The sequence below is a fragment of the Convolutriloba macropyga genome, chromosome 3, assembly GCF_964194025.1.
Source record: "Convolutriloba macropyga chromosome 3, txConMacr16.3, whole genome shotgun sequence".
Taxonomy (NCBI): Eukaryota; Metazoa; Xenacoelomorpha; order Acoela; family Convolutidae; genus Convolutriloba; species Convolutriloba macropyga.
In genome coordinates, this window is record NC_134470.1 from 49,376,369 (window position 1) to 49,403,388 (window position 27,020).

Here is a 27,020-nt window from a genome sequence, read left to right on the forward strand (position 1 = left end):
TGTTTCAAGAAATTAAAATTTTGAATAAAGACACACGTCTTCACTTTTGCTCTTCTTTGTGCATTTTAAAACAGCACAAAGTCTCATTCAATTGTATTTGATAGCATTTATTAAACTGCTGAGATAAAATTTGAGCAATAGATAATCAGTTGATTGTAAAAATTGCTTTTTATTGTGCTTCGATGGAATTACCAGTTATGCTGAACAGTGACAAAATTTTTGCAGTTTAATAATCGTATTCCGTCAAAATGAATTGCAACCAGATTTTCGTGAATGGCTTGTGTCAGTTACCTGATAGAAAACATAAAAATTGTAAAAAAAAGGAATAGTAAAACATAATGATTGAAGGGGTTGGGCTCCAAAGTAAGGTGATCTTAGACGTTGTGAGAAACAAATTTGTTTGTTAGAACATAGAAAAGAAATTATAAAAAATTGTAGAGTTTACAAACCTAAACTAAGATAACAAACACCATCTGCAGTTTAATTAGTTTATAACTCAAACTGCATCTAACAAATTAGAAAATGTATGCGAATCAACTTGGAGCTGTATGTTTATTATTTATTGATGTTAATCGATTAGCATGGAATAGTAAATGAAGTTTTTTGATCCATTCCAACTGAAGTAACTTCTGAATGTAACTAAGAAATAAAACCACCTTGTACGCCCAAAAAATGTTTGTTGAGCAATTTGGGCCGCAGATTTGTTGTGTCTCAACTAGGTACTATGGCTCAACTTAGCACTCCAAGACAGTTTTGGTCTTTGAAAAAAACTTTAAGCCCAATTTGATATGAAAAACTTCAGAAAAGGCCCCTCATACTCGAAGAACCCTCTTCGCAATATCTTATAAGTCTCAAAAAACAACATAAAATCATTTTCCCATTGTTGCTCTGACACTTAAGTGTAGTATACTGTCGCTTTTTGGCTCCTGCTTGAAGGCAACTCTGAATTGTCTTCATTTTGAAGGACACGCCATTCTTAAAATTTTTAGTTTTTTATCGCATAAGGCTAGATAAATTGTCGTACAAAGTTCTAGTCAGGCGACGATCAATGTTATAAAAATTTTTTAGACACTTTTGTACAAAATTCGTGAGATCTTACACAATAGAAATGTCTGTGGAATAATATGAATCCGAATTTGAAGATTTCTGTCAAAAAAATTAGCTTGACCCATGGAATGATTTTCGCTTAACATTCACTAAAATCAATAACTATTAATTATAAACCACAACTGTCCCCTCACCCAAACATGGAGCTATTGAATCGTTCCATTAAGCCGAGCACAGAGTCTAACAATTTCCTGCAATACCTTGTCAGAAGTTCAACGAAAGAAAAAAATTTCTATGACAGTAAAAAAGACTAAATTACAGTTTAAGAAACTTGAAAAACTTTTATCGTGTCATCGAGCTGAAAATTGAAAAAACTTTGATCATCACGATGCATTTCAAAAATTCACGAAAAAAAATATAATTTAAAATTATTAAGAGTTTCAAGCCTAAAGGGACAACGTTTTGCAGTTACATTACTAAGCAAAATTTTGCTTTAACAAACATTTTTATGAGCATAAGTTTATTTTGATTCGATTATTAAGATCAACGTTCATCTCATAAAAGTTTGCAAGAAGTTTGCTTTTTTTGCAAGACTGATCGATTTAATACAAGACTTTGCAACTTTTTTTGAGCGACGACCTCTCCAAATGGGCGCTCAAAATAAAAAAAGTTATACGACACAAAGAAGTGCAAAACAATTTTTTTTTGTTCTAATAATTAAGAGAAATTGGATTCTTTATATGTTTCAAGAAATTAAAATTTTGAATAAAGACACACGTCTTCACTTTTGCTCTTCTTTGTGCATTTTAAAACAGCACAAAGTCTCTTTCAATTGTATTTGATAGCATTTAGTATACTGCTGAGATAAAATTTGAGCAATAGATAATCAGTTGATTGTAAAAATTGCTTTTTACTGCGCTTCGATGGAATTACCAGTTATGCTGAACAGTGACAAAATTTTTGCAGTTTATTAATCGTATTCCGTCAAAATGAATTGCAACCAGATTTTCGTGAATGGCTTGTGTCAGTTACCTGATAGAAAACATAAAAATTGTAAGAAAAAGAAATAGTAAAACATAATGATTGAAGGGGTTGGGCTCCAAAGTAAGGTGATCTTAGACTTTCGTGAGAAACAAATTTGTTTGTTAGAACATAGAAAAAAAATAATAAAAAATTGTAGAGTTTACAAACCTAAACTAAGATAACAAACACCATCTGCAGTTCAATTAGTTTATAACTCAAATTGCATCTAACAAATTAGAAAATGTATGCGAATCAAATTGGAGCTGTATGTTTATTATTTATTGATGTTAATCGATTAGCATCGAATCGTAAATGAAGTTTTTTGATCCATTCCAACTGAAGTAACTTCTGAATGTAACTAAGAAATAAAACCACCTTGTACGCCCAAAAATCTCCTGAATTTTCTTACGTTAATCTTTTAACAAAAGTTAACTGTAACTAGATTTTTCAGGACGATGAAAACAAACGATTTTTGTGAAATCCGTCTCTAATCTCCTCTTTCTTGAATCTCCTAAACTTACTGTGACTAAACCTCTCTAATTTGGATTGAGATTAAACAAAGCTTCAATCTCTATTGCGCCAAAAATAAAAAAATCGTGTTTCCTCATCTGAGTTGTTTAGCTAACATGTTCTTAATCCAAGTTATGGGTCCAACCTTCAATCTTTTGATTTGCCAATATAGATTTTTTGGGAATTGGTAGAGTCAGTGTTTGCAGCTTTTCGTTCTAAAGGCTGACAAGATTTTTCTCATTTATATTTGAGATTTCGTTTCTGTAAAAATCTAAGCTTCTGATAAAGAATTTTAAACTTCAAAATGTAGGCATACAACAACAGCATGGAAGGGATGATTTTCAGTAGGCTAGCAGAAGACTACTCAACATGGATTACTTGTTGCTCTGCCTTTGCACAAACCAAGTGCCTCTTCAAAACGCTCACAGTCAGAGTTGAACTTCATGAAAGGCAAGCACCACTGAGGAAAGACGCAAATATTGAACGAAAACGATAATACACAGAAATAAGCTAGAGCTACAGCAACACTGGCGAACGATGGCCTCAAAAAGCAGCTTTGGGGCTACTTGGCAATGACATCAGTCTTCAATAGCCTTAATCCAACTCGGCATGAGTGGTTGAACAAGGGTCACGGAAGTGGAAAGAAAGCCTGTCAACTTCTCCAGAAATGATGAGACCTCCAAGTTCTTAAGTCTGATCAGATAGTTGGCCAAACTACAACTGCGTGAAGACAGGGGCAATGATTAGTGTTTCATCAGAGTGCAAGAACTGGCCACTTGCTTGCATCATGCTGATGTGTTGCTCACGAAAATGTTGTTTAATCAAAGTTTTTTGAATAGCCTTCCAGAAAAACACGGCCACTTTTGTACCGCAGGAGAACTTCAACCCTACAGACAGCTTTTTGCAACTGTGGACGCCTCTCACTAATTCTATGGAGAACAACAGAAAGACAAAAGATGTGGAGGAGAATCAGCACGTTGCCACGTCTGAATGCATTTGATCATATTAGTTTACACCATTGATTCAAATAAAATCCTAGGAAGATGTTTTCCAAACATGGTAGTTTCCAAGATCATAGACTGTGTTTTGTTTGTAACGAACCCGGACAATTAGCAGCTAATTGTTACCAGAAAGACAACTCTGTATGTGTTATGTGCAAGGCTACAGGCCACCTAGCGAGTGCATGTAAACATCAACAAAAAGTCCTCAAAAGCGAAATGAATTTTTCAAACGAAAGTTAAGTCGGCAAAAAAGACTTGGACACTTCAATTTTGAGAGCTGTTACAAACAAAAGAGAGGTCTTTCTGAATAATAATCTTTGCGGAAAATTTTTCGAAAACACCTTTTTCAAAAACAAGCCGTAAAAAACTACTCAAAAAGTAGAAATCTTTTACTCTGACGTCATTGAACCAGTGAGTTTACCAGGCCTAGGTAGCACCGGATCCGCAATTATTCTCAAGTATGAATTTAGTGGCTTCCGAGTAGTAAAAAATAAAAAAACACACAATTAAAGCGTTGCATTTTTCCTAGGAGCAGATTGCAGGATTGGATTTGAGCTGTAGATATAGCATGTTATGCACAAAGTTTAGCTATGAATGCAAAAAACAGCCAATTCTGATTTCAAAAATCTTTTGGGTAGAAAACGAATAAGCGACCATATAAATATATTTGCCTGTGCAGCCTATTAAAAAAATCGTAGTTCCATTCTAAAAAATCAGAGTTTGAAGCAGAAGCTACAAAATGTCAGATAATCTGATATTCTTTTTGTGAGACTCGGATAATACAGTAGCATAATGGTTGCAAAAGAAAACCAGGCACATTTTTTCTAGAAAATTTATGTTCAATAGTAACAACCTACACGGATTTCAAACTAAAACTAATTATTTGGAAAACAGCTTCATATACTTGGACTTGGCCGAAGAAAGAGAAAAACTACAAGAAACTCAAGCAAGTAAAATTCATGGTTTGACATCACTGAAACAGAGATTATTCAGGAATGTCCAGACAATACACAGAATGAAGTTGAAAAAGAAGTTAAACAAGAAGAACCAAGTCCAAGCGTTTACAAAAACAAAAAGTGCTATGAAATTTCACTCTTAAGTGGGAATAAAAAACATAGCGTACAAAAACAGTCAAGACCACAAATAAAGGTAAACTAATTCGAATAGCATTTCCTTTCGGTGACCAAAAATTTAGACAAACTTGATCAGATAACGATGAATTGATAAGATTGATAAAAGAAGCAGCACAAGATGAAAAAGTAAAGCGAGTGAAAAGTCTAGATCACCTTTGCAACAAAATGACAGAAGCAAACAACATGGTGTAAAAATTACAAAAACAAATGTATTGATTATGCTTGACACATTTGAAGAAGCTATTACTTCAGAACAAACAGACGATTGGAGAGAAACACTGAAATTGGTCACTGAAAGTTTCAATCAATCTGGAGCTTGGCAGTTAGTTCCAGAGAAAAAAAGACAAAAATATTATTCTTCTCCAGTAGATATATAAATATGACGCAAACGGAAACAAAGATATGTTTAAAGTTCGTAATGTATCAAAAATACATTAAACAAATTGAGGGAAGTAGATATTTAGATAATCCTGTTGTCACAAGCAAAAAAGAAATATTACTACTTTTGTCAATTTTGAAAACTTCTTTTTAGATAATTGATGTAAAAGCAGATTGCTTGCATCTTTAAATGGAAAAATCAGACTATATAGACCAACCAAAAGCTTTTGAAAAGTAGACAAAAAGGGCAGCAAGTCAGTTTGCAAGCTAAAAACCAAAAAACAGAATGAAGCTAGCAGCCAAAAATTGTTGTCCACAGCTTCTAAATATTCAATTTAAGCAACGTTTTGGGAGAAAGAAACAATATTACTGCCTTTTTCCAAAAATCAATAAAGATGAAAAATTGTTTGCTTTAACGTCAAAACACAAATCAAAAAATGAAAATGTTATCCGTTGTAAATTTAAAAATGATGACAGGAGAAGTATTGAACGGCTTCTTGATGTGCTAATTCTTAAAACAGATAGAATGACAACTTAGGATCAAGAAAAATACACTCAAAAAATTTAGAATAGTTCAAATTGCAGGTTTGTAAATCAGGCAAAACACCAGCAAAACAGAAATTTGAATCTTGAAGTAGTTCAAAATGATTTAGTAAAAAATAATTTTAAACAAGCTGAGAACTACAGTGGTTCCTTAATTTACCTAGCCAATAAAATAGACAGGTTATCACGTCGATCCGAAAGATTTTATCACCTCTCATATATAACCGAACTATTGAAATTTTCAGTGATGGCAAGTGCTTGTTGAGATACCTACAACATACAAATCGCTTAGACTCATGTTACCATCAACCAGCAGCACCACACCAGTATTCAAAACAGATGCAGAGTGCATTTGAGACGTCAATGATAGATGATCATACTATTTCAATCTGCCAGTTAGTGGTGGCTGGTCTTTCTGTTGGCAAGTCAAGAAGCAATAAATAGTGTCACTCGCCAGGGTACGCTCAGTGGGGTACGCTCAGTGTCAGCCCAGAGCTAAGGAAGAGGACAATCAGAATTGCATAAAACTCGCTTGCAGTTAACCTGGCATTTTTCAAACTATCAAAACACATTGAGCCGAAGTGTCATTTCATCCGCGAACGTGTTGATGACAGCACAATCAATTGTGCTACACCTCAACATAAGCAAGGGCAGCAGATTTTCTCACGAAGTCACTCTTGCATCAAACACTAGAACAACACTGAGAAGAAATTTTGGTCGAATCCAGATTCTTACCTAGTGGCAACAATCTGAAGTGGTAGTTTTTAAACGATCTCATTTGAAGTATTTGCTTAAATGTAATTTTTATACGACACCGCTTTTTACGCCCCAAATTTGATTACGCCTCTAATCTGATATGTCAGCCTTATGCAAAAACAGCCTGTAAATATTATCTGTTCGTCAAACTATAAATACGACCAATTGTTGTTAAGTTTGTCGCTCTTCTCTTCTCTTTTGAATCTCCTAAAATGAATTTTGTCTGGTTTTCTGTAAATTTTTTTTGAGCTTGAACAGGTTTCAAGCTCTAACATGCCAATACTTCTCAGGCCTCATCGGGGTTGTTGCGCTACCGTGTACTTATTATTCCTAAAATTCTTCTCATCAATAATGTTGTTAGATTCTAAACCCCGGCAGATCGGATCCAAACACAAAATAACACATCAAAAACAACCAGAATCAGTTGTGCATAATTAGCGATGAAGATGTGAGGAAACCATATCCAGACATAATAAAAAGTTTTTCACTACTGCGAATAACAAAATCATGGCGAGGAACTGGAAGAAATTGCTCCAGAAAAGTTACGATAAGAAGAAACGTGTCAGCTTTTTTTTAACTCTTCGTGTTAAGGAAATATGCTAAAGCGTAATGCTTTTTAGAACAATAAAATGTTGTGAACGGAACTTTGACCAGGTTGTACGTATAGGCTCTAGCATCTGCAAATCTTGGTGCAGAATTTTTTAAATTCATTCTCTTGCACTTATCGTTAATTTGGGCCTTCTTCGTTATAGCCCGTCCTCCACGTTTATCATGGTGTGGGGTGGGCGAAGGGTGCCGTTCGTTAAGCTGTTGGCGGGAGACACGTTAACTAAAAACCCGTTAATTTTGTTACACTGTTTGAATGATTTTTTCCTCAAGCCCTGGAAAATAATCGTTTTCGTCGGTTTTTTGACAAAAAGGACAAAAACATATATCTTGTGTATCATCATTTTGTTCAGCTTGCGTATCGCTTCCACGAAACAGTCCATTTTTGTTAAAATTTTTTCAGAATACGGGGTATCATTCAAGCTGTTTTTGAAGCCCAAATAATCAAAAAAACTTCCGGGTAATAAATTTTAATCGAAATTTTGTGTACTAACCGATCATATCTGATACGCTGCAGCATCCCCTGTTGGGCCACCTGGCTACTCTAGAGTGGACTTTGAAGTAACAGAAGACAGCGAAGGGTTTGAAAAGATTGGAATCGACAAAAACCTTGTTGCTCTTCTGCAGAGGGAACGAAGAGTTCTCAACCACACTCGCAACTAGGATATTGTACTCTGGCTTGCCCATCGAGAGCTACAACAGACCAAGATATAATTAATTGGATCCCGCTTCCCGGGCCGAGGTGTCAACGCTAAAAAACGCAAAATTATGTAAGATTGGCGTTGAATGCGTAGAATTTATGTAAGATCTACGCTTAAGCGTAGATCTTACATAAATTCAACGCATTCAACGCTAATCTTACATAATTTTGCGTTGAATTTTGGCGTAGATCTTACATATTTAGCGTTGAATTTTAGCGTAGATCTTACATATTTAGCGTTGAATTTAGCGTAGATCTTACATAAATTCAACGCATTCAACGCTAATCTTACATAATTTTGCGTTGAATTTTGGCGTAGATCTTACATATTTAGCGTTGAATTTTAGCGTAGATCTTACATAAATTCAACGCATTCAACGCTAATCTTACATAATTTTGCGTTGAATTTTGGCGTAGATCTTACATATTTAGCGTTGAATTTTAGCGTAGATATTACATATTTAGCGTTGAATTTAGCGTAGATCTTACATAAATTCAACGCATTCAACGCTAATCTTACATAATTTTGCGTTGAATTTTGGCGTAGATCTTACATTTTTAGCGTTGGGGAGCTGGACGAAAGAAGGTAAGTGGGCGCAATATTTTTGCGGTTTTCGAAAAAAAAATAGGTTTATGTAAGAGAAACTGAAAGAAGAGAAAAGTAACTGAAATATCAATTTTTTGTTTTTGTTTTTTCAAATCAAATATTCTCTGCTATGAAAAATGAAAACTAAGTATTGACCCCCAAAAAAACTGGGGATTTGAGATCTTATATGATCAACCCAGACCCGAGCGATTTGTCTATTAGCTTTATAGTATTTTTAATAAAACGCTTGTTCCTGTCAAAAAACATAACATCTCGAACTTCAAAGATTAGTTTTCTTGATAACTTACAGAATAGATAGCGTTAGAAAAACAATTTCAGTCCATATTGTTGCCGTGATAATCAACTCATCAGTTTGTTATAGAAAAAATCTCAGTTATCTTTTTTGGAGACAAATTTCTCAAAGAAATGTTGAATTACGTGAAGAAATTGTCGGACTTCTTGAAAAACGTTTTGTAATAATTGTTCAAAGAAGACGAGTTAGAAAGACTGTTATAGCTCTGTTGAATGCCGTGATAAACCATTTTTTGAATTTGCGTAGAAATAAATATCAATCAATTGATTTGTATACAAAAAATTTGAAAAACTGTCGAAAATGGTTATGATATTAACAATGTTTAGGAAAAATATTTAATTTTATCTTTTTGAGGAAGACGAATTATAAAGTGTTTGTCTGTTCATTTGGTTGCCGTGATTAATGTTTTTTGAACTTCTTTAGAAATAAACAATCTTTTCATTCGTATGCAAAAAGTTCAAAGAACTGTCGAATAAAGTGAGGAAGCTCTCGGAAATCATGAAAAACATTCTTTGATATTTTTCCGAAGAAGACGATTTAAAAACTGTATGTTGGCTCATTTGACAGCCGTGACATTGCACTTCTAGGTTTGATTTTTTGTAGAGACAGATGCCAATCTTTTGACTTGTGAATGAAATTTTCAAAGAATTGTTGAAGGAGGTGAAGAAATCGTCGACATTCATGAGAAATTTTGTTAATAAATTTTTGAAGAAGACGAGTTAAAAAGTGTATGCTGGCTCCTTTGGTAGCCGTGACAAAGTATCATTAGAGTTTGCATAGAAACTAATGCAAATCGTTTGACTTGTACGAAACATTTTCAAAGCATTGTTGTATTAGGTGAAGAAATGGTCGAACTTCATGAAAAACCTTTGTTATTAACTTTTTGAAAAATACGGGTTAAAAAGTGTATTATGGCTCTTGTGGTAGCGGTGACAATTTATTGTTGCATTTTGTGTAGAAACAGATGCAAATCGGTTGACTTGTATGAGACATCTTCAAAGTATGGTTGAATTAGTTGAAGAAATTGTCGAACTTCGTGAAAAACCTTCCTTACTAACTTTTTGAAGAAGACTAGTTAAAAACTGTATGTTGGCTCAATTGATAGCCGTAACATTGCATTTTTTAGTGTGATCTCATATAGAAACAGATGCCAATCTTTTGACTTTTGAAGGAAATTTTCAAACAATTGTTGAACGAGGTGAAGAAATCGTCGATTTTCATGAGAAATTTTGTTTATAACTTTTTGAAGAAGACGAGTTAAAAAGTGTATGCTGGCTCCACTGGAAGCCGTGACAAGGTATCATTAGAGTTTGCATAGAAAGAAATGCAATTCGTTTGTTTTCAAAGAATTGTTGGATTAGGTGAAGAAATGTCGAACATCATGAAAAATTTTCGTTAATAACTTTTTGAAAATCCGGGTTGAAAATTGCATGATGGATCTTTTGGTAGCGGTGACAATGTACTGTTGGATTTTGTGTAGACACAGATGCAAGTAGGTCGACTTGTATGAGACATCTTCAAAATATTGCTGAATTAGTTGAGGAAATTGAGGAACTTCGTGAAAAACCTTCTTTGCTAACTTTTTGAAGAAGATTAGTTAAAAAGTGTATGATGCTCATTTGGTATCCGTGACCATGGATTTTTAGGGTGGGAGTTTATATAGAAACAAATCCCAATCTCCTGACTTAGTTTTGAAAATTTCAAAGAATTATTTTATTAGGTGAAGAAATGGTCGAACTTCATGAAAAACCATCGCTAATAACTTTTTGAAGAAGACAAGTTAAAATGTGTATGTTGACCCATTTAGTATCCGTGGCAGTGTATATTTAGAGTTTGTGTAGAAACAGATGCAAAGTTTTTCACTTGTATAAGAAATTGTTCAAGAATTGTTGAATAAGGTGAAAGAAATATCGGATTTCATGAAAAACTATCGTTAATAGCTTTCTGAACAAGACGAGTTCGAAAGTATATGATGGCTCCTTTGGCAGCGGTGACACTTTAGTTTTACAGTTTGTGTAGAAACAGACGCAAAATTTTTAAGTTGTCTAATAAATTGCCAAAGATTTGTTCTATTAGGTGAAGAGATTGTCGAACTCCATGAAAAATCTTTGTTAATAACTTTTTGAAGAAGGCGAGTTAAAAATTGATTGATGACTCAATTTAATTCTGTCATAATGTTATTTTTCAATTACATAGAAATAAATGCCAATGTGGTCATTTATATACGCAATTGTTAATAAATTTGCGAGCTAATGAAGAAAAATGTTGAACTTCGTGAGTAACGATTGCTAATAACTTTTTGGTAAAAAAGAGTTCGAAAGCGCTTGATAGCTCATTTTAATGCCGTGATATTGTACTTTTTGAATATATTTCAAATGATTTTCGGTTTGGTTGAATAGTATCCAAAAATTTCAAAAAACTGTCGATTTAGTCACGAAAATTGGTCAATTTTGTCGAACTTCGACTAAATTTACCCAATTAAAAGCTCAAAACATACAAGTTTTTGGTATCATGAGAAACTACAACTTACGCTTCCAACGAGCATATAATTTTTTTTATAACAACGCCAATCAAGGAAATGCGAGAGCAATGTAGAGACCGAACTCAGGGTCGATTTTCGAAAAAAATTCGAATTTTCAAACTTGTTCAGTTTAATAACTTTTTTGTAACACATCGTTTTTGAAAGTATTTTATATCATTTTCTTGCCCATTTAATCCTCTTTACGAATATATAAGGGTTGAAAAGTTTCGGTTTCATTTCATTGCCTAATTTTTCGATTTGCCAAATTCTGCTGAAAATAAGCCAATTCGAGCCAAAATCTCAAAAATCGAGTTTTGATTCCTTTATTTTTTTAACTGTTTTTAACCCTAGGTTGAAGCCCCAGTTCATGTTGATTTCAAAACATATTCATTTTTTAAATTTGGTTCAGTAGTTTTCGAGATATAAGCCTTTTTCGGACGCATACCAGCCCCCGGGGCCCGTTCCATCTCCCACCCGCCGGCCCCACCCCTCCTTTCCATCTCGCAAGTGCACTCGCAAATCTTTTTTTAAATATTTTCATATAGCTGGTACAATATTACAGCTATAGAGCTTCTCGAATATATTATTTTTATCGCTCTGATAATTTTACTTCATAGTTATAGCGGCTAACCCAGATGACAAAGTGAAACTTTCGAATGGCGACGCCTCCGCTCACTTGACATGCTCAATCGTGTGCTGTCACGTCAAGTGACAGCAGGCAGACTGCCAGCGTGCCTGCTTGCTGTCCGCGAGGTAAGCATGTATAAATTTGAATGTGAAACCAAATAGAATGTTTCAAAAGTTCCCGCGAGAAGGAAATAGAGAAAGAATGTTGGTGGTGTGCTGGAATTCAGTGAGATCCCATATGGGAATTGGAATGACCCCATCTGTTGCCGGGGTCTGTACAGACCGAACGGTCGAACTGAATTGAATATTCTGTGTGTGATAGCTATATAAAGCCCCCCCCCCCGCCTCCCGGCACCCCCCGGGGGGAGAGGCTATATATGAAAGAGTTACATCGTTGAAAAGCTCTAATCGAGGCGGTTTCGATAGGATATATGTCAGTACCCATACTAATAACTTTACTATTATGCTAATGGTTGGTCCCTGGTTTTTTGTTATTGAGCGTTGATATTGTTAAATGCAATTTCAGATAAGACTGTTGCCTTTTCGTTGTTGAAGGCTTATTATTGAAGAGCTTCAGAAGATCATCATATGGAACCCCGTGCCAGCTCGAGGCCCAGATGTTCGAGACCCTTATGGATAGAAGATAGAAGATATAAGATAGCTTATGGATAGAATTTGTTGATAGAAGATCAGCTTTTGGATGGTTGTTTTTTAGCCAAACCTGAGGGTATTGGCTTTCGTACATGATGTTTTAGAGTGCGAGTACGATGTTTGGATCTTTTCCGTTTGTGCCCCCCAGCTTAGTGGGTGCATACTGTTTGCACCCCCCAACCACACGTAACATTTACTAATTATTGGCTTGTACAGGTAGTATAACCAACCTATTTGGGGCCCAAACGGTAAAGATCCTGTTAATTTATACATAAAATATGTATATTCTTGATGTTTATGATGTTATGATATCATATATATTACTGTCTCTTCTAGCTGCGTCCAGTTTTTTGGGGGGAACATGCATGTATTGTTTTCCGCCCTCGGAACTCTTAGAGATCATTTGTTTTTCAAGCTTTGCAGGGACTTAAGTCACTAGACAGCCGAAAAACAAATGATCTCGAAACCCCTGGTATTAAAAATAATCCAAATGTGACATATCGAACTAATAGGGAGTTGTCCAAATAAAACCAAACTCGGTATGGAGTATCCCCTGTGTACCTAGAGTCTAAAACAAAAAGAATTTTTGCTATAGCTTGCCTAGGAAAAAAGTTAGTTTTTCATACGGAAATTTGCGAATTTCGCAAATAACGAATTTTAAAAATAGGTTTTTTTCGTCGGGTCAAGGAGTTGTCCAAATCGAACCAAACTCGGTATGGAGTATCCCCTGTGTACCTGGAATCTAAAACGAAAAGAATTTTTGCCATAGCTTGCCTAGGAAAAAAGTTAGTTTTTCATACGGAAATTTCCAGTTATTTCCGAATAATTTCAAATAAGTATATTTAAAAATAGGTCTTTTTCATCGGGTCAAGGAGTTGTTCAGAGTTAACTAAATTGATATCCCAGACTACCAGTACTATTTAAGTTGTAATGCAAAAGGTATGGTTCGCTTAACTTTCCTAGAAAAAAGTTCGTATTTCAATCGGAAATTTCGACTTATTCGCTTATTCTATTTTCAAAAATTTAGAAATTTCATCGGGTCAAGGAGTTGTTCAAATCGAACCAAACTCGGTATGGAGTATCCACTGTGTACCTGGAGTCTAAAACAAAAAGAATTTTTGCTATAGCTTGCCTAGGAAAAAAATTAGTATTTCATACGGAAATATTGAATAATTCGCTTATTATTCGCTTATTCTATTTTCAAAAATATGGAAATTTCATCGGGTCAAGGAGTTGTTCAAATCTAACCAAACTTGGTATGGAGTATCCTCAGTATATGTAGAGTGAGTGACAAAAAGAATTTTTGCTATAGCTTGCCTAGGAAAAAAGTTAGTTTTTCATACGGAAATTTGCGAATTTCGCAAATAAAGAATTTTAAAAATAGGTCTTTTTCGTCGGGTCAAGGAGTTTTCCAAATCGAACCAAACTCGGTGTGGAGTATCCCCTGTGTACCTAGAGTCTAAAACAAAAAGAATTTTTGCTATAGCTTGCCTAGGAAAAAAGTTAGTTTTTCATACGGAAATTTGCGAATTTCGCAAAAAACGAATTTTAAAAATAGGTCTTTTTCGTCGGGTCAAGGAGTTGTCCAAATCGAACCAAACTCGGTATGGAGTATCCCCTGTGTACCTAGAGTCTAAAACAAAAAGAATTTTTGCTATAGCTTGCCTAGGAAAAAAGTTAGTTTTTCATACGGAAATTTGCGAATTTCGCAAATAACGAATTTTAAAAATAGGTCTTTTTCGTCGGGTCAAGGAGTTGTCCAAATCGAACCAAACTCGGTATGGAGTATCCCCTGTGTACCTGGAGTCTAACACAAAAAGAATTTTTGCTATAGCTTGCCTAGGAAAAAAGTTAGTATTTCATACGGAAATATTGAATAATTCGCTTATTATTCGCTTATTCTATTTTCAAAAATATGGAAATTTCATCGGGTCAAGGAGTTGTTCAAATCTAACCAAACTTGGCATGGAGTATCCCCAGTATATGTAGAGTGAGTGACAAAAAGAATTTTTGCTCTAGCTTGCCTAGGAAAAAAAGTTAGTTCTTCATACGGAAATTTGCGAATTTCGCAAATAACGAATTTTAAAAATAGGTCTTTTTCGTCGGGTCAAGGAGTTGTCCAAATCGAACCAAACTCGGTATGGAGTATCCCCTGTGTACCTAGAGTCTAAAATGAAAAGAATTTTTGCTATAGCTTGCCTAGGAAAAAAGTTAGTATTTCATACGGAAATATTGAATAATTCGCTTATTATTCGATTATTCTATTTTCAAAAATATGGAAATTTCATCGGGTCAAGGAGTTGTTCAAATCTAACTAAACTTGGTATGGAGTATCCCCAGTATATGTAGAGTGAGTGACAAAAAGAATTTTTGCTATAGCTTGCCTAGGAAAAAAGTTAGTTTTTCATACGGAAATTTGCGAATTTCGCAAATAACGAATTTTAAAAATAGGTCTTTTTCGTCGGGTCAAGGAGTTGTCCAAATCGAACCAAACTCGGTATGGAGTATCCCCTGTGTACCGAGAGTCTAAAACAAAAAGAATTTTTGCTATACCTTGCCTAGGAAAAAAGTTAATCTTTCATACGGAAATATTGAATAATTCGCTTATTATTCGCTTATTCTATTTTCAAAAATATGGAAATTTCATCGGGTCAAGGAGTTGTTCAAATCTAACCAAACTTGGTATGGAGTATCCCCAGTATATGTAGAGTGAGTGACAAAAAGAATTTTTGCTATAGCTTGCCTAGGAAAAAAGTTAGTTCATACGGAAATTTGCGAATTTCGCAAATAACGAATTTTAAAAATAGGTCTTTTTCGTCGGGTCAAGGAGTTGTCCAAATCGAACCAAACCCGGTATGGAGTATCCCATGTGTACCTAGAGTCTAAAACAAAAAGAATTTTTGCTGTAGCTTGCCTAGGAAAAAAGTTAGTTTTTCATACGGAAATTTGCGAATTTCGCAAATAACGAATTTTAAAAATAGGTCTTTTTCGTCGGGTCAAGGAGTTGTCCAAATCGAACCAAACTCGGTATGGAGTATCCCCTGTGTACCTAGAGTCTAAAACAAAAAGAATTTTTGCTATAGCTTGCCTAGGAAAAAAGTTAGTATTTCATACGGAAATATTGAATAATTCGCTTATTATTCGCTTATTCTATTTTCAAAAATATGGAAATTTCATCGGGTCAAGGAGTTGTTCAAATCTAACCAAACTCGGTGTGGAGTATCCCCTGTGTACCTAGAGTCTAAAACAAAAAGAATTTTTGCTATAGCTTGCCTAGGAAAAAAGTTAGTTTTTCATACGGAAATTTGCGAATTTCGCAAAAAACGAATTTTAAAAATAGGTCTTTTTCGTCGGGTCAAGGAGTTGTCCAAATCGAACCAAACTCGGTATGGAGTATCCCCTGTGTACCTAGAGTCTAAAACAAAAAGAATTTTTGCTATAGCTTGCCTAGGAAAAAAGTTAGTTTTTCATACGGAAATTTGCGAATTTCGCAAATAACGAATTTTAAAAATAGGTCTTTTTCGTCGGGTCAAGGAGTTGTCCAAATCGAACCAAACTCGGTATGGAGTATCCCCTGTGTACCTGGAGTCTAACACAAAAAGAATTTTTGCTATAGCTTGCCTAGGAAAAAAGTTAGTATTTCATACGGAAATATTGAATAATTCGCTTATTATTCGCTTATTCTATTTTCAAAAATATGGAAATTTCATCGGGTCAAGGAGTTGTTCAAATCTAACCAAACTTGGCATGGAGTATCCCCAGTATATGTAGAGTGAGTGACAAAAAGAATTTTTGCTCTAGCTTGCCTAGGAAAAAAAGTTAGTTCTTCATACGGAAATTTGCGAATTTCGCAAATAACGAATTTTAAAAATAGGTCTTTTTCGTCGGGTCAAGGAGTTGTCCAAATCGAACCAAACTCGGTATGGAGTATCCCCTGTGTACCTAGAGTCTAAAATGAAAAGAATTTTTGCTATAGCTTGCCTAGGAAAAAAGTTAGTATTTCATACGGAAATATTGAATAATTCGCTTATTATTCGATTATTCTATTTTCAAAAATATGGAAATTTCATCGGGTCAAGGAGTTGTTCAAATCTAACTAAACTTGGTATGGAGTATCCCCAGTATATGTAGAGTGAGTGACAAAAAGAATTTTTGCTATAGCTTGCCTAGGAAAAAAGTTAGTTTTTCATACGGAAATTTGCGAATTTCGCAAATAACGAATTTTAAAAATAGGTCTTTTTCGTCGGGTCAAGGAGTTGTCCAAATCGAACCAAACTCGGTATGGAGTATCCCCTGTGTACCGAGAGTCTAAAACAAAAAGAATTTTTGCTATACCTTGCCTAGGAAAAAAGTTAATCTTTCATACGGAAATATTGAATAATTCGCTTATTATTCGCTTATTCTATTTTCAAAAATATGGAAATTTCATCGGGTCAAGGAGTTGTTCAAATCTAACCAAACTTGGTATGGAGTATCCCCAGTATATGTAGAGTGAGTGACAAAAAGAATTTTTGCTATAGCTTGCCTAGGAAAAAAGTTAGTTCATACGGAAATTTGCGAATTTCGCAAATAACGAATTTTAAAAATAGGTCTTTTTCGTCGGGTCAAGGAGTTGTCCAAATCGAACCAAACCCGGTATGGAGTATCCCATGTGTACCTAGAGTCTAAAACAAAAAGAATTTTTGCTGTAGCTTGCCTAGGAAAATAGTTAGTTTTTCATACGGAAATTTGCGAATTTCGCAAATAACGAATTTTAAAAATAGGTCTTTTTCGTCGGGTCAAGGAGTTGTCCAAATCGAACCAAACTCGGTATGGAGTATCCCCTGTGTACCTAGAGTCTAAAACAAAAAGAATTTTTGCTATAGCTTGCCTAGGAAAAAAGTTAGTATTTCATACGGAAATATTGAATAATTCGCTTATTATTCGCTTATTCTATTTTCAAAAATATGGAAATTTCATCGGGTCAAGGAGTTGTTCAAATCTAACCAAACATGGTATGGAGTATCCCCAGTATATGTAGAGTGAGTGACAAAAAGAATTTTTTGCTATAGGTTGCCTAGGAAAAAAGTTAGTTTTTCATACGGAAATTTGCGAATTTCGCAAATAACGAATTTTAAAAATAGGTCTTTTTTGTCGGGTCAAGGAGTTGTCCAAATCGAACCAAACTCGGTATGGAGTATCCCCTGTGTACCTAGAGTCTAAAACAAAAAGAATTTTTGCTATACCTTGCCTAGGAAAAAAGTTAATCTTTCATACGGAAATATTGAATAATTCGCTTATTATTCGCTTATTCTATTTTCAAAAATATGGAAATTTCATCGGGTCAAGGAGTTGTTCAAATCTAACCAAACTTGGTATGGAGTATCCCCAGTATATGTAGAGTGAGTGACAAAAAGAATTTTTGCTATAGCTTGCCTAGGAAAAAAGTTAGTTCATACGGAAATTTGCGAATTTCGCAAATAACGAATTTTAAAAATAGGTCCTTTTCGTCGGGTCAAGGAGTTGTCCAAATCGAACCAAACCCGGTATGGAGTATCCCATGTGTACCTAGAGTCTAAAACAAAAAGAATTTTTGCTGTAGCTTGCCTAGGAAAAAAATTAGTTTTTCATACGGAAATTTGCGAATTTCGCAAATAACGAATTTTAAAAATAGGTCTTTTTCGTCGGGTCAAGGAGTTGTCCAAATCGAACCAAACTCGTTATGGAGTATCCCCTGTGTACCTAGAGTCTAAAACAAAAAGAATTTTTGCTGTAGCTTGCCTAGGAAAAAAATTAGTTTTTCATACGGAAATTTGCGAATTTCGCAAATAACGAATTTTAAAAATAGGTCTTTTTCGTCGGGTCAAGGAGTTGTCCAAATCGAACCAAACTCGGTATGGAGTATCCCCTGTGTACCGGGAGTCTAAAACAAAAAGAATTTTTGCTATACCTTGCCTAGGAAAAAAGTTAGTATTTCATACGGAAATATTGAATAATTCGCTTATTATTCGCTTATTCTATTTTCAAAAATATGGAAATTTCATGGGGTCAAGGAGTTGTTCAAATCTAACCAAATTTGGTATGGAGTATCCCCAGTATATGTAGAGTGAGTGACAAAAAGAATTTTTGCTGTAGCTTGCCTAGGAAAAAAGTTAGTTTTTCATACGGAAATTTGCGAATTTCGCAAATAACGAATTTTAAAAATAGGTCTTTTTCGTCGGGTCAAGGAGTTGTCCAAATCGAACCAAACTCGGTATGGAGTATCCCCTGTGTACCTGGAGTCTAAAACAAAAAGAATTGTTGCTATAGCTTGCCTAGGAAAAAAGTTAGTATTTCATACGGAAATATTGAATAATTCGCTTATTATTCGCTTATTCTATTTTCAAAAATATGGAAATTTCATCGGGTCAAGGAGTTGTTCAAATCTAACCAAATTTGGTATGGAGTATCCCCAGTATATGTAGAGTGAGTGACAAAAAGAATTTTTGCTATAGCTTGCCTAGGAAAAAAGTTAGTTCATACGGAAATTTGCGAATTTCGCAAATAACGAATTTTAAAAATAGGTCTTTTTCGTCGGGTCAAGGAGTTGTCCAAATCGAACCAAACCCGGTATGGAGTATCCCATGTGTACCTAGAGTCTAAAACAAAAAGAATTTTTGCTGTAGCTTGCCTAGGAAAAAAGTTAGTTTTTCATACGGAAATTTGCGAATTTCGCAAATAACGAATTTTAAAAATAGGTCTTTTTCGTCGGGTCAAGGAGTTGTCCAAATCGAACCAAACTCGGTATGGAGTATCCCCTGTGTACCTGGAGTCTAAAACAAAAAGAATTTTTGCTATAGCTTGCCTAGGAAAAAAGTTAGTATTTCATACGGAAATATTGAATAATTCGCTTATTATTCGCTTATTCTATTTTCAAAAATATGGAAATTTCATCGGGTCAAGGAGTTGTTCAAATCTAACCAAACATGGTATGGAGTATCCCCAGTATATGTAGAGTGAGTGACAAAAAGAATTTTTTGCTATAGGTTGCCTAGGAAAAAAGTTAGTTTTTCATACGGAAATTTGCGAATTTCGCAAATAACGAATTTTAAAAATAGGTCTTTTTTGTCGGGTCAAGGAGTTGTCCAAATCAAACCAAACTCGGTATGGAGTATCCCCTGTGTACCTAGAGTCTAAAACAAAAAGAATTTTTGCTATACCTTGCCTAGGAAAAAAGTTAACCTTTCATACGGAAATATTGAATAATTCGCTTATTATTCGCTTATTCTATTTTCAAAAATATGGAAATTTCATCGGGTCAAGGAGTTGTTCAAATCTAACCAAACTTGGTATGGAGTATCCCCAGTATATGTAGAGTGAGTGACAAAAAGAATTTTTGCTATAGCTTGCCTAGGAAAAAAGTTAGTTCATACGGAAATTTGCGAATTTCGCAAATAACGAATTTTAAAAATAGGTCCTTTTCGTCGGGTCAAGGAGTTGTCCAAATCGAACCAAACCCGGTATGGAGTATCCCATGTGTACCTAGAGTCTAAAACAAAAAGAATTTTTGCTGTAGCTTGCCTAGGAAAAAAATTAGTTTTTCATACGGAAATTTGCGAATTTCGCAAATAACGAATTTTAAAAATAGGTCTTTTTCGTCGGGTCAAGGAGTTGTCCAAATCGAACCAAACTCGGTATGGAGTATCCCCTGTGTACCGGGAGTCTAAAACAAAAAGAATTTTTGCTATACCTTGCCTAGGAAAAAAGTTAGTATTTCATACGGAAATATTGAATAATTCGCTTATTATTCGCTTATTCTATTTTCAAAAATATGGAAATTTCATGGGGTCAAGGAGTTGTTCAAATCTAACCAAATTTGGTATGGAGTATCCCCAGTATATGTAGAGTGAGTGACAAAAAGAATTTTTGCTGTAGCTTGCCTAGGAAAAAAGTTAGTTTTTCATACGGAAATTTGCGAATTTCGCAAATAACGAATTTTAAAAATAGGTCTTTTTCGTCGGGTCAAGGAGTTGTCCAAATCGAACCAAACTCGGTATGGAGTATCCCCTGTGTACCTGGAGTCTAAAACAAAAAGAATTGTTGCTATAGCTTGCCTAGGAAAAAAGTTAGTATTTCATACGGAAATATTGAATAATTCGCTTATTATTCGCTTATTCTATTTTCAAAAATATGGAAATTTCATCGGGTCAAGGAGTTGTTCAAATCTAACCAAATTTGGTATGGAGTATCCCCAGTATATGTAGAGTGAGTGACAAAAAGAATTTTTGCTATAGCTTGCCTAGGAAAAAAGTTAGTTCATACGGAAATTTGCGAATTTCGCAAATAACGAATTTTAAAAATAGGTCTTTTTCGTCGGGTCAAGGAGTTGTCCAAATCGAACCAAACCCGGTATGGAGTATCCCATGTGTACCTAGAGTCTAAAACAAAAAGAATTTTTGCTGTAGCTTGCCTAGGAAAAAAGTTAGTTTTTCATACGGAAATTTGCGAATTTCGCAAATAACGAATTTTAAAAATAGGTCTTTTTCGTCGGGTCAAGGAGTTGTCCAAATCGAACCAAACTCGGTATGGAGTTTCCCCTGTGTACCTAGAGTCTAAAACAAAAAGAATTTTTGCTATAGCTTGCCTAGGAAAAAGTTAGTATTTCATACGGAAATATTGAATAATTCGCTTATTATTCGCTTATTCTATTTTCAAAAATATGGAAATTTCATCGGGTCAAGGAGTTGTTCAAATCTAACCAAACATGGTATGGAGTATCCCCAGTATATGTAGAGTGAGTGACAAAAAGAATTTTTTGCTATAGGTTGCCTAGGAAAAAAGTTAGTTTTTCATACGGAAATTTGCGAATTTCGCAAATAACGAATTTTAAAAATAGGTCTTTTTCGTCGGGTCAAGGAGTTGTCCAAATCGAACCAAACTCGGTATGGAGTATCCCCTGTGTACGTAGAGTCTAAAACAAAAAGAATTTTGGCTGTAGCTTGCCTAGAAAAAAGTTAGTATTTCATACGGAAATATCCAATAATTCGCTTATTATTCGCTTATTCTATTTTCAAAAATATAGAAATTTCATCGGGTCAAGGAGTTGTTCAAATCTAACCAAACTTGGTATGGAGTATCCCCAGTATATGTAGAGTGAGTGACAAAAAGAATTTTTGCTATAGCTTGCCTAGGAAAAAAGTTAGTTCATACGGAAATTTGCGAATTTCGCAAATAACGAATGTTAAAAATAGGTCTTTTTTGTCGGGTCAAGGAGTTGTCCAAATCGAACCAAACTCGGTATGGAGTATCCCCTGTGTACCTAGAGTCTAAAACAAAAAGAATTTTTGCTATAGATTGCCTAGAAAAAAGTTAGTATTTCATACGGAAATATCCAATAATTCGCTTATTATTCGCTTATTCTATTTTCAAAAATATAGAAATTTCATCGGGTCAAGGAGTTGTTCAAATCTAACCAAACATGGTATGGAGTATCCCCAGTATATGTAGAGTGAGTGACAAAAAGAATTTTTCCTATAGCTTGCCTAGGAAAAAAGTTAGTTTTTCATACGGAAATTTGCGAATTTCGCAAATAACGAATTTTAAAAATAGGTCTCTTTCATCGGGTCAAGGAGTTGTCTAAATCGTACCAAACTCGGTATGGAGTATCCCCTGTGTACCTAGAGTCTAAAACAAAAAGTATTTTTGCTATAGATTGCCTAAAAAAAAGTTAGTATTTCATACGGAAATATCCAATAATTCGCTTATTATTCGCTTATTCTATTTTCAAAAATATAGAAATTTCATCGGGTCAAGGAGTTGTTCAAATCTAACCAAACTTGCTATGGAGTATCCCCTGTGTACCTAGAGTCTAAAACAAAAAGAATTTTTGCTATAGCTTGCCTAGGAAAAAAGTTAGTTTTTCATATGGAAATTTGCGAATTTCGCAAATAACGAATTTTAAAAATAGGTCTTTTTCGTCGGGTCAAGGAGTTGTCCAAATCGAACCAAACTCGGTATGGAGTATCCCCTGTGTACCTAGAGTCTAAAACAAAAAGAATTTTTGCTGTAGCTTGCCTAGGAAAAAAGTTAGTTTTTCATACGGAAATTTGCGAATTTCGCAAATAACGAATTTTAAAAATAGGTCTTTTTCGTCGGGTCAAGGAGTTGTCCAAATCGAACCAAACTCGGTATGGAGTATCCCCTGTGTACCCAGAGTCTAAAACAAAAAGAATTTTGGCTGTAGCTTGCCTAGAAAAAAAGTTAGTATTTCATACGGAAATTTGCGAATTTCGCAAATAACGAATGTTAAAAATAGGTCTTTTTTGTCGGGTCAAGGAGTTGTCCAAACCGAACCAAACTCGGTATGGAGTATCCCCTGTGTACCCAGAGTCTAAAACAAAAAAAATTTTTGCTGTAGCTTGCCTAGGAAAAAAGTTAGTATTTCATACGGAAATATCGAATAATTCGCTTATTATTCGCTTATTCTATTTTCAAAAATATAGATATTTCATCGGGTCAAGGAGTTGTTCAAATCTAACCAAACTTGGTATGGAGTATCCCCAGTATTTGTAGAGTGAGTGACAAAAAAAATTTTTGCTATAGCTTGCCTAGGAAAAAAGTTAGTTCATACGGAAATTTGCGAATTTCGCAAATAACGAATGTTAAAAATAGGTCTTTTTTGTCGGGTCAAGGAGTTGTCCAAATCGAACCAAACTCGGTATGGAGTATCCCCTGTGTACCTAGAGTCTAAAACAAAAAGAATTTTTGCTATAGATTGCCTAGAAAAAAGTTAGTATTTCATAAGGAAATATCCAATAATTCGCTTATTATTCGCTTATTCTATTTTCAAAATTCATCGGGTCAAGGAGTTGTTCAAATCTAACCAAACTTGGTATGGAGTATCCCCAGTATATGTAGAGTGAGTGACAAAAAGAATTTTTGCTATAGCTTGCCTAGGAAAAAAGTTAGTTCATACGGAAATTTGCGAATTTCGCAAATAACGAATGTTAAAAATAGGTCTTTTTTGCCGGGTCAAGGAGTTGTCCAAATCGAACCAAACTCGGTATGGAGTATCCCCTGTGTACCTAGAGTCTAAAACAAAAAGAATTTTTGCTATTGATTGCCTAGAAAAAAGTTAGTATTTCATAAGGAAATATCCAATAATTCGCTTATTATTCGCTTATTCTATTTTCAAAATTCATCGGGTCAAGGAGTTGTTCAAATCTAACCAAACTTGGTATGGAGTATCCCCAGTATATGTAGAGTGAGTGACAAAAAGAATTTTTGCTATAGCTTGCCTAGGAAAAAAGTTAGTTCATACGGAAATTTGCGAATTTCGCAAATAACGAATGTTAAAAATAGGTCTTTTTTGTCGGGTCAAGGAGTTGTCCAAATCGAACCAAACTCGGTATGGAGTATCCCCTGTGTACCTAGAGACTAAAACAAAAAGAATTTTTGCTATAGATTGCCTAGAAAAAAGTTAGTATTTCATACGGAAATATCCAATAATTCGCTTATTATTCGCTTATCTATTTTCAAAAATATAGAAATTTCATCGGGTCAAGGAGTTGTTCAAATCTAACCAAACTTGGTATGGAGTATCCCCAGTATATGTAGAGTGAGTGACAAAAAGAATTTTTGCTGTTGCTTGCCTAGGAAAAAAGTTAGTTTTTCATACGGAAATTTGCGAATTTCGCAAATAACGAATTTTAAAAATAGGTCTTTTTCGTCGGGTCAAGGAGTTGTCCAAATCGAACCAAACTCGGTATGGAGTATCCCCTGTGTACCTAGAGTCTAAAACAAAAAGAATTTTTGCTATAGCTTGCCTAGGAAAAAAGTTAGTTTTTCATATGGAAATTTGCGAATTTCGCAAATAACGAATTTTAAAAATAGGTCTTTTTCGTCGGGTCAAGGAGTTGTCCAAATCGAACCAAACTCGTTATGGAGTATCCCCTGTGTACCTAGAGTCTAAAACAAAAAGAATTTTTGCTATAGATTGCCTAGAAAAAAGTTAGTATTTCATAAGGAAATATCCAATAATTCGCTTATTATTCGCTTATTCTATTTTCAAAATTCATTGGGTCAAGGAGTTGTTCAAATCTAACCAAACTTGGCATGGAGTATCCCCAGTATATGTAGAGTGAGTGACAAAAAGTATTTTTGCTATAGCTTGCCTAGGAAAAAAGTTAGTTCATACGGAAATTTGCGAATTTCGCAAATAACGAATGTTAAAAATAGGTCTTTTTTGTCGGGTCAAGGAGTTGTCCAAATCGAACCAAACTCGGTATGGAGTATCCCCTGTGTACCTAGAGTCTAAAACAAAAAGAATTTTTGCTATAGATTGCCTAGAAAAAAGTTAGTATTTCATAAGGAAATATCCAATAATTCGCTTATTATTCGCTTATTCTATTTTCAAAATTCATCGGGTCAAGGAGTTGTTCAAATCTAACCAAACTTGGTATGGAGTATCCCCAGTATATGTAGAGTGAGTGACAAAAAGAATTTTTGCTATAGCTTGCCTAGGAAAAAAGTTAGTTCATACGGAAATTTGCGAATTTCGCAAATAACGAATGTTAAAAATAGGTCTTTTTTGTCGGGTCAAGGAGTTGTCCAAATCGAACCAAACTCGGTATGGAGTATCCCCTGTGTACCTAGAGACTAAAACAAAAAGAATTTTTGCTATAGATTGCCTAGAAAAAAGTTAGTATTTCATACGGAAATATCCAATAATTCGCTTATTATTCGCTTATCTATTTTCAAAAATATAGAAATTTCATCGGGTCAAGGAGTTGTTCAAATCTAACCAAACTTGGCATGGAGTATCCCCAGTATATGTAGAGTGAGTGACAAAAAGAATTTTTGCTGTTGCTTGCCTAGGAAAAAAGTTAGTTTTTCATACGGAAATTTGCGAATTTCGCAAATAACGAATTTTAAAAATAGGTCTTTTTCGTCGGGTCAAGGAGTTGTCCAAATCGAACCAAACTCGGTATGGAGTATCCCCTGTGTACCTAGAGTCTAAAACAAAAAGAATTTTTGCTATAGCTTGCCTAGGAAAAAAGTAAGTTTTTCATATGGAAATTTGCGAATTTCGCAAATAACAAATTTTAAAAATAGGTCTTTTTCGTCGGGTCAAGGAGTGGTCCAAATCGAACCAAACTCGTTATGGAGTATCCCCTGTGTACCTAGAGTCTAAAACAAAAAGAATTTTTGCTATAGCTTGCCTAGGAAAAAGGTTAGTTTTTCATACGGAAATTTGCGAATTTCGCAAATAACGAATTTTAAAAATAGGTCTTTTTCGTCGGGTCAAGGAGTTGTCCAAATCGAACCAAACTCGGTATGGAGTATCCCCTGTGTACCTAGAGTCTAAAACAAAAAGAATTTTTGCTGTAGCTTGCCTAGAAAAAAAGTTAGTATTTCATACGGAAATATCCAATAATTCGCTTATTATTCGCTTATTCTTTTTTCAAAAATATTGAAATTTCATTGGGTCAAGGAGTTGTTCAAATCTAACCAAACTTGGTATGGAGTATCCCCAGTATATGTAGAGTGAGTGACAAAAAGAATTTTTGCTATAGCTTGCCTAGGAAAAAAGTTAGTTTTTCATACGGAAATTTGCGAATTTCGCAAATAACGAATTTTAAAAATAGGTCTTTTTCGTCGGGTCAAGGAGTTGTCCAAATCGAACCAAACTCGGTATGGAGTATCCCCTGTGTACCTAAAGTCTAAAACAAAAAGAATTTTTGCTATAGCTTGCCTAGGAAAAAAGTTAGTTTTTCATATGGAAATTTGCGAATTTCGCAAATAACGAATTTTAAAAATAGGTCTTTTTCGTCGGGTCAAGGAGTTGTCCAAATCGAACCAAACTCGTTATGGAGTATCCCCTGTGTACCTAGAGTCTAAAACAAAAAAAATTTTTGCTATAGCTTGCCTAGGAAAAAAGTTAGTTTTTCATACGGAAATTTGCGAATTTCGCAAATAACGAATTTTAAAAATAGGTCTTTTTCGTCGGGTCAAGGAGTTGTCCAAATCGAACCAAACTCGGTATGGAGTATCCCCTGTGTACCTAGAGTCTAAAACAAAAAGAATTTTGGCTGTAGCTTGCCTAGAAAAAAGTTAGTATTTCATACGGAAATATCCAATAATTCGCTTATTATTCGCTTATTCTATTTTCAAAAATATAGAAATTTCATCGGGTCAAGGAGTTGTTCAATTCTAACCAAACTTGGTATGGAGTATCCCCAGTATATGTAGAGTGAGTGACAAAAAGAATTTTTGCTATAGCTTGCCTAGGAAAAAAAGTTAGTTTTTCATACGGAAATTTGCGAATTTCGCAAATAACGAATGTTAAAAATAGGTCTTTTTTGTCGGGTCAAGGAGTTGTCCAAATCGAACCAAACTCGTAATGGAGTATCCCCTATGTACCCAGAGTCTGAAACAAAAAGAATTTTTGCTGTAGCTTGCCTAGGAAAAAAGTTAGTATTTCATACGGAAATATCGAATAATTCGCTTATTATTCGCTTATTCTATTTTCAAAAATATAGACATTTCATCGGGTCAAGGAGTTGTTCAAATCTAACCAAACTTGGTATGGAGTATCCCCAGTATATGTAGAGTGAGTGACAAAAAGAATTTTTGCTATAGCTTGCCTAGGAAAAATGTTAGTTTTTC

The 27,020-nt window shown here is 34.6% G+C and overlaps 1 protein-coding gene across 3 annotated transcripts in view; it reads right to left on the reverse strand.

Moving 5' to 3' along the window:
* The window catches only part of LOC142336253 (uncharacterized), a 372,851-nt gene that overhangs the window by 26,956 nt on the left and 318,875 nt on the right, over positions 1-27,020 (reverse strand). For all 3 annotated transcript variants that reach the window (XM_075384943.1, XM_075384942.1, XM_075384941.1), the window contains one exon: positions 7,492-7,690. In XM_075384943.1, the coding sequence (XP_075241058.1) occupies positions 7,492-7,690 (199 nt within the window). The remainder of the gene's footprint in view (positions 1-7,491; positions 7,691-27,020) is intronic.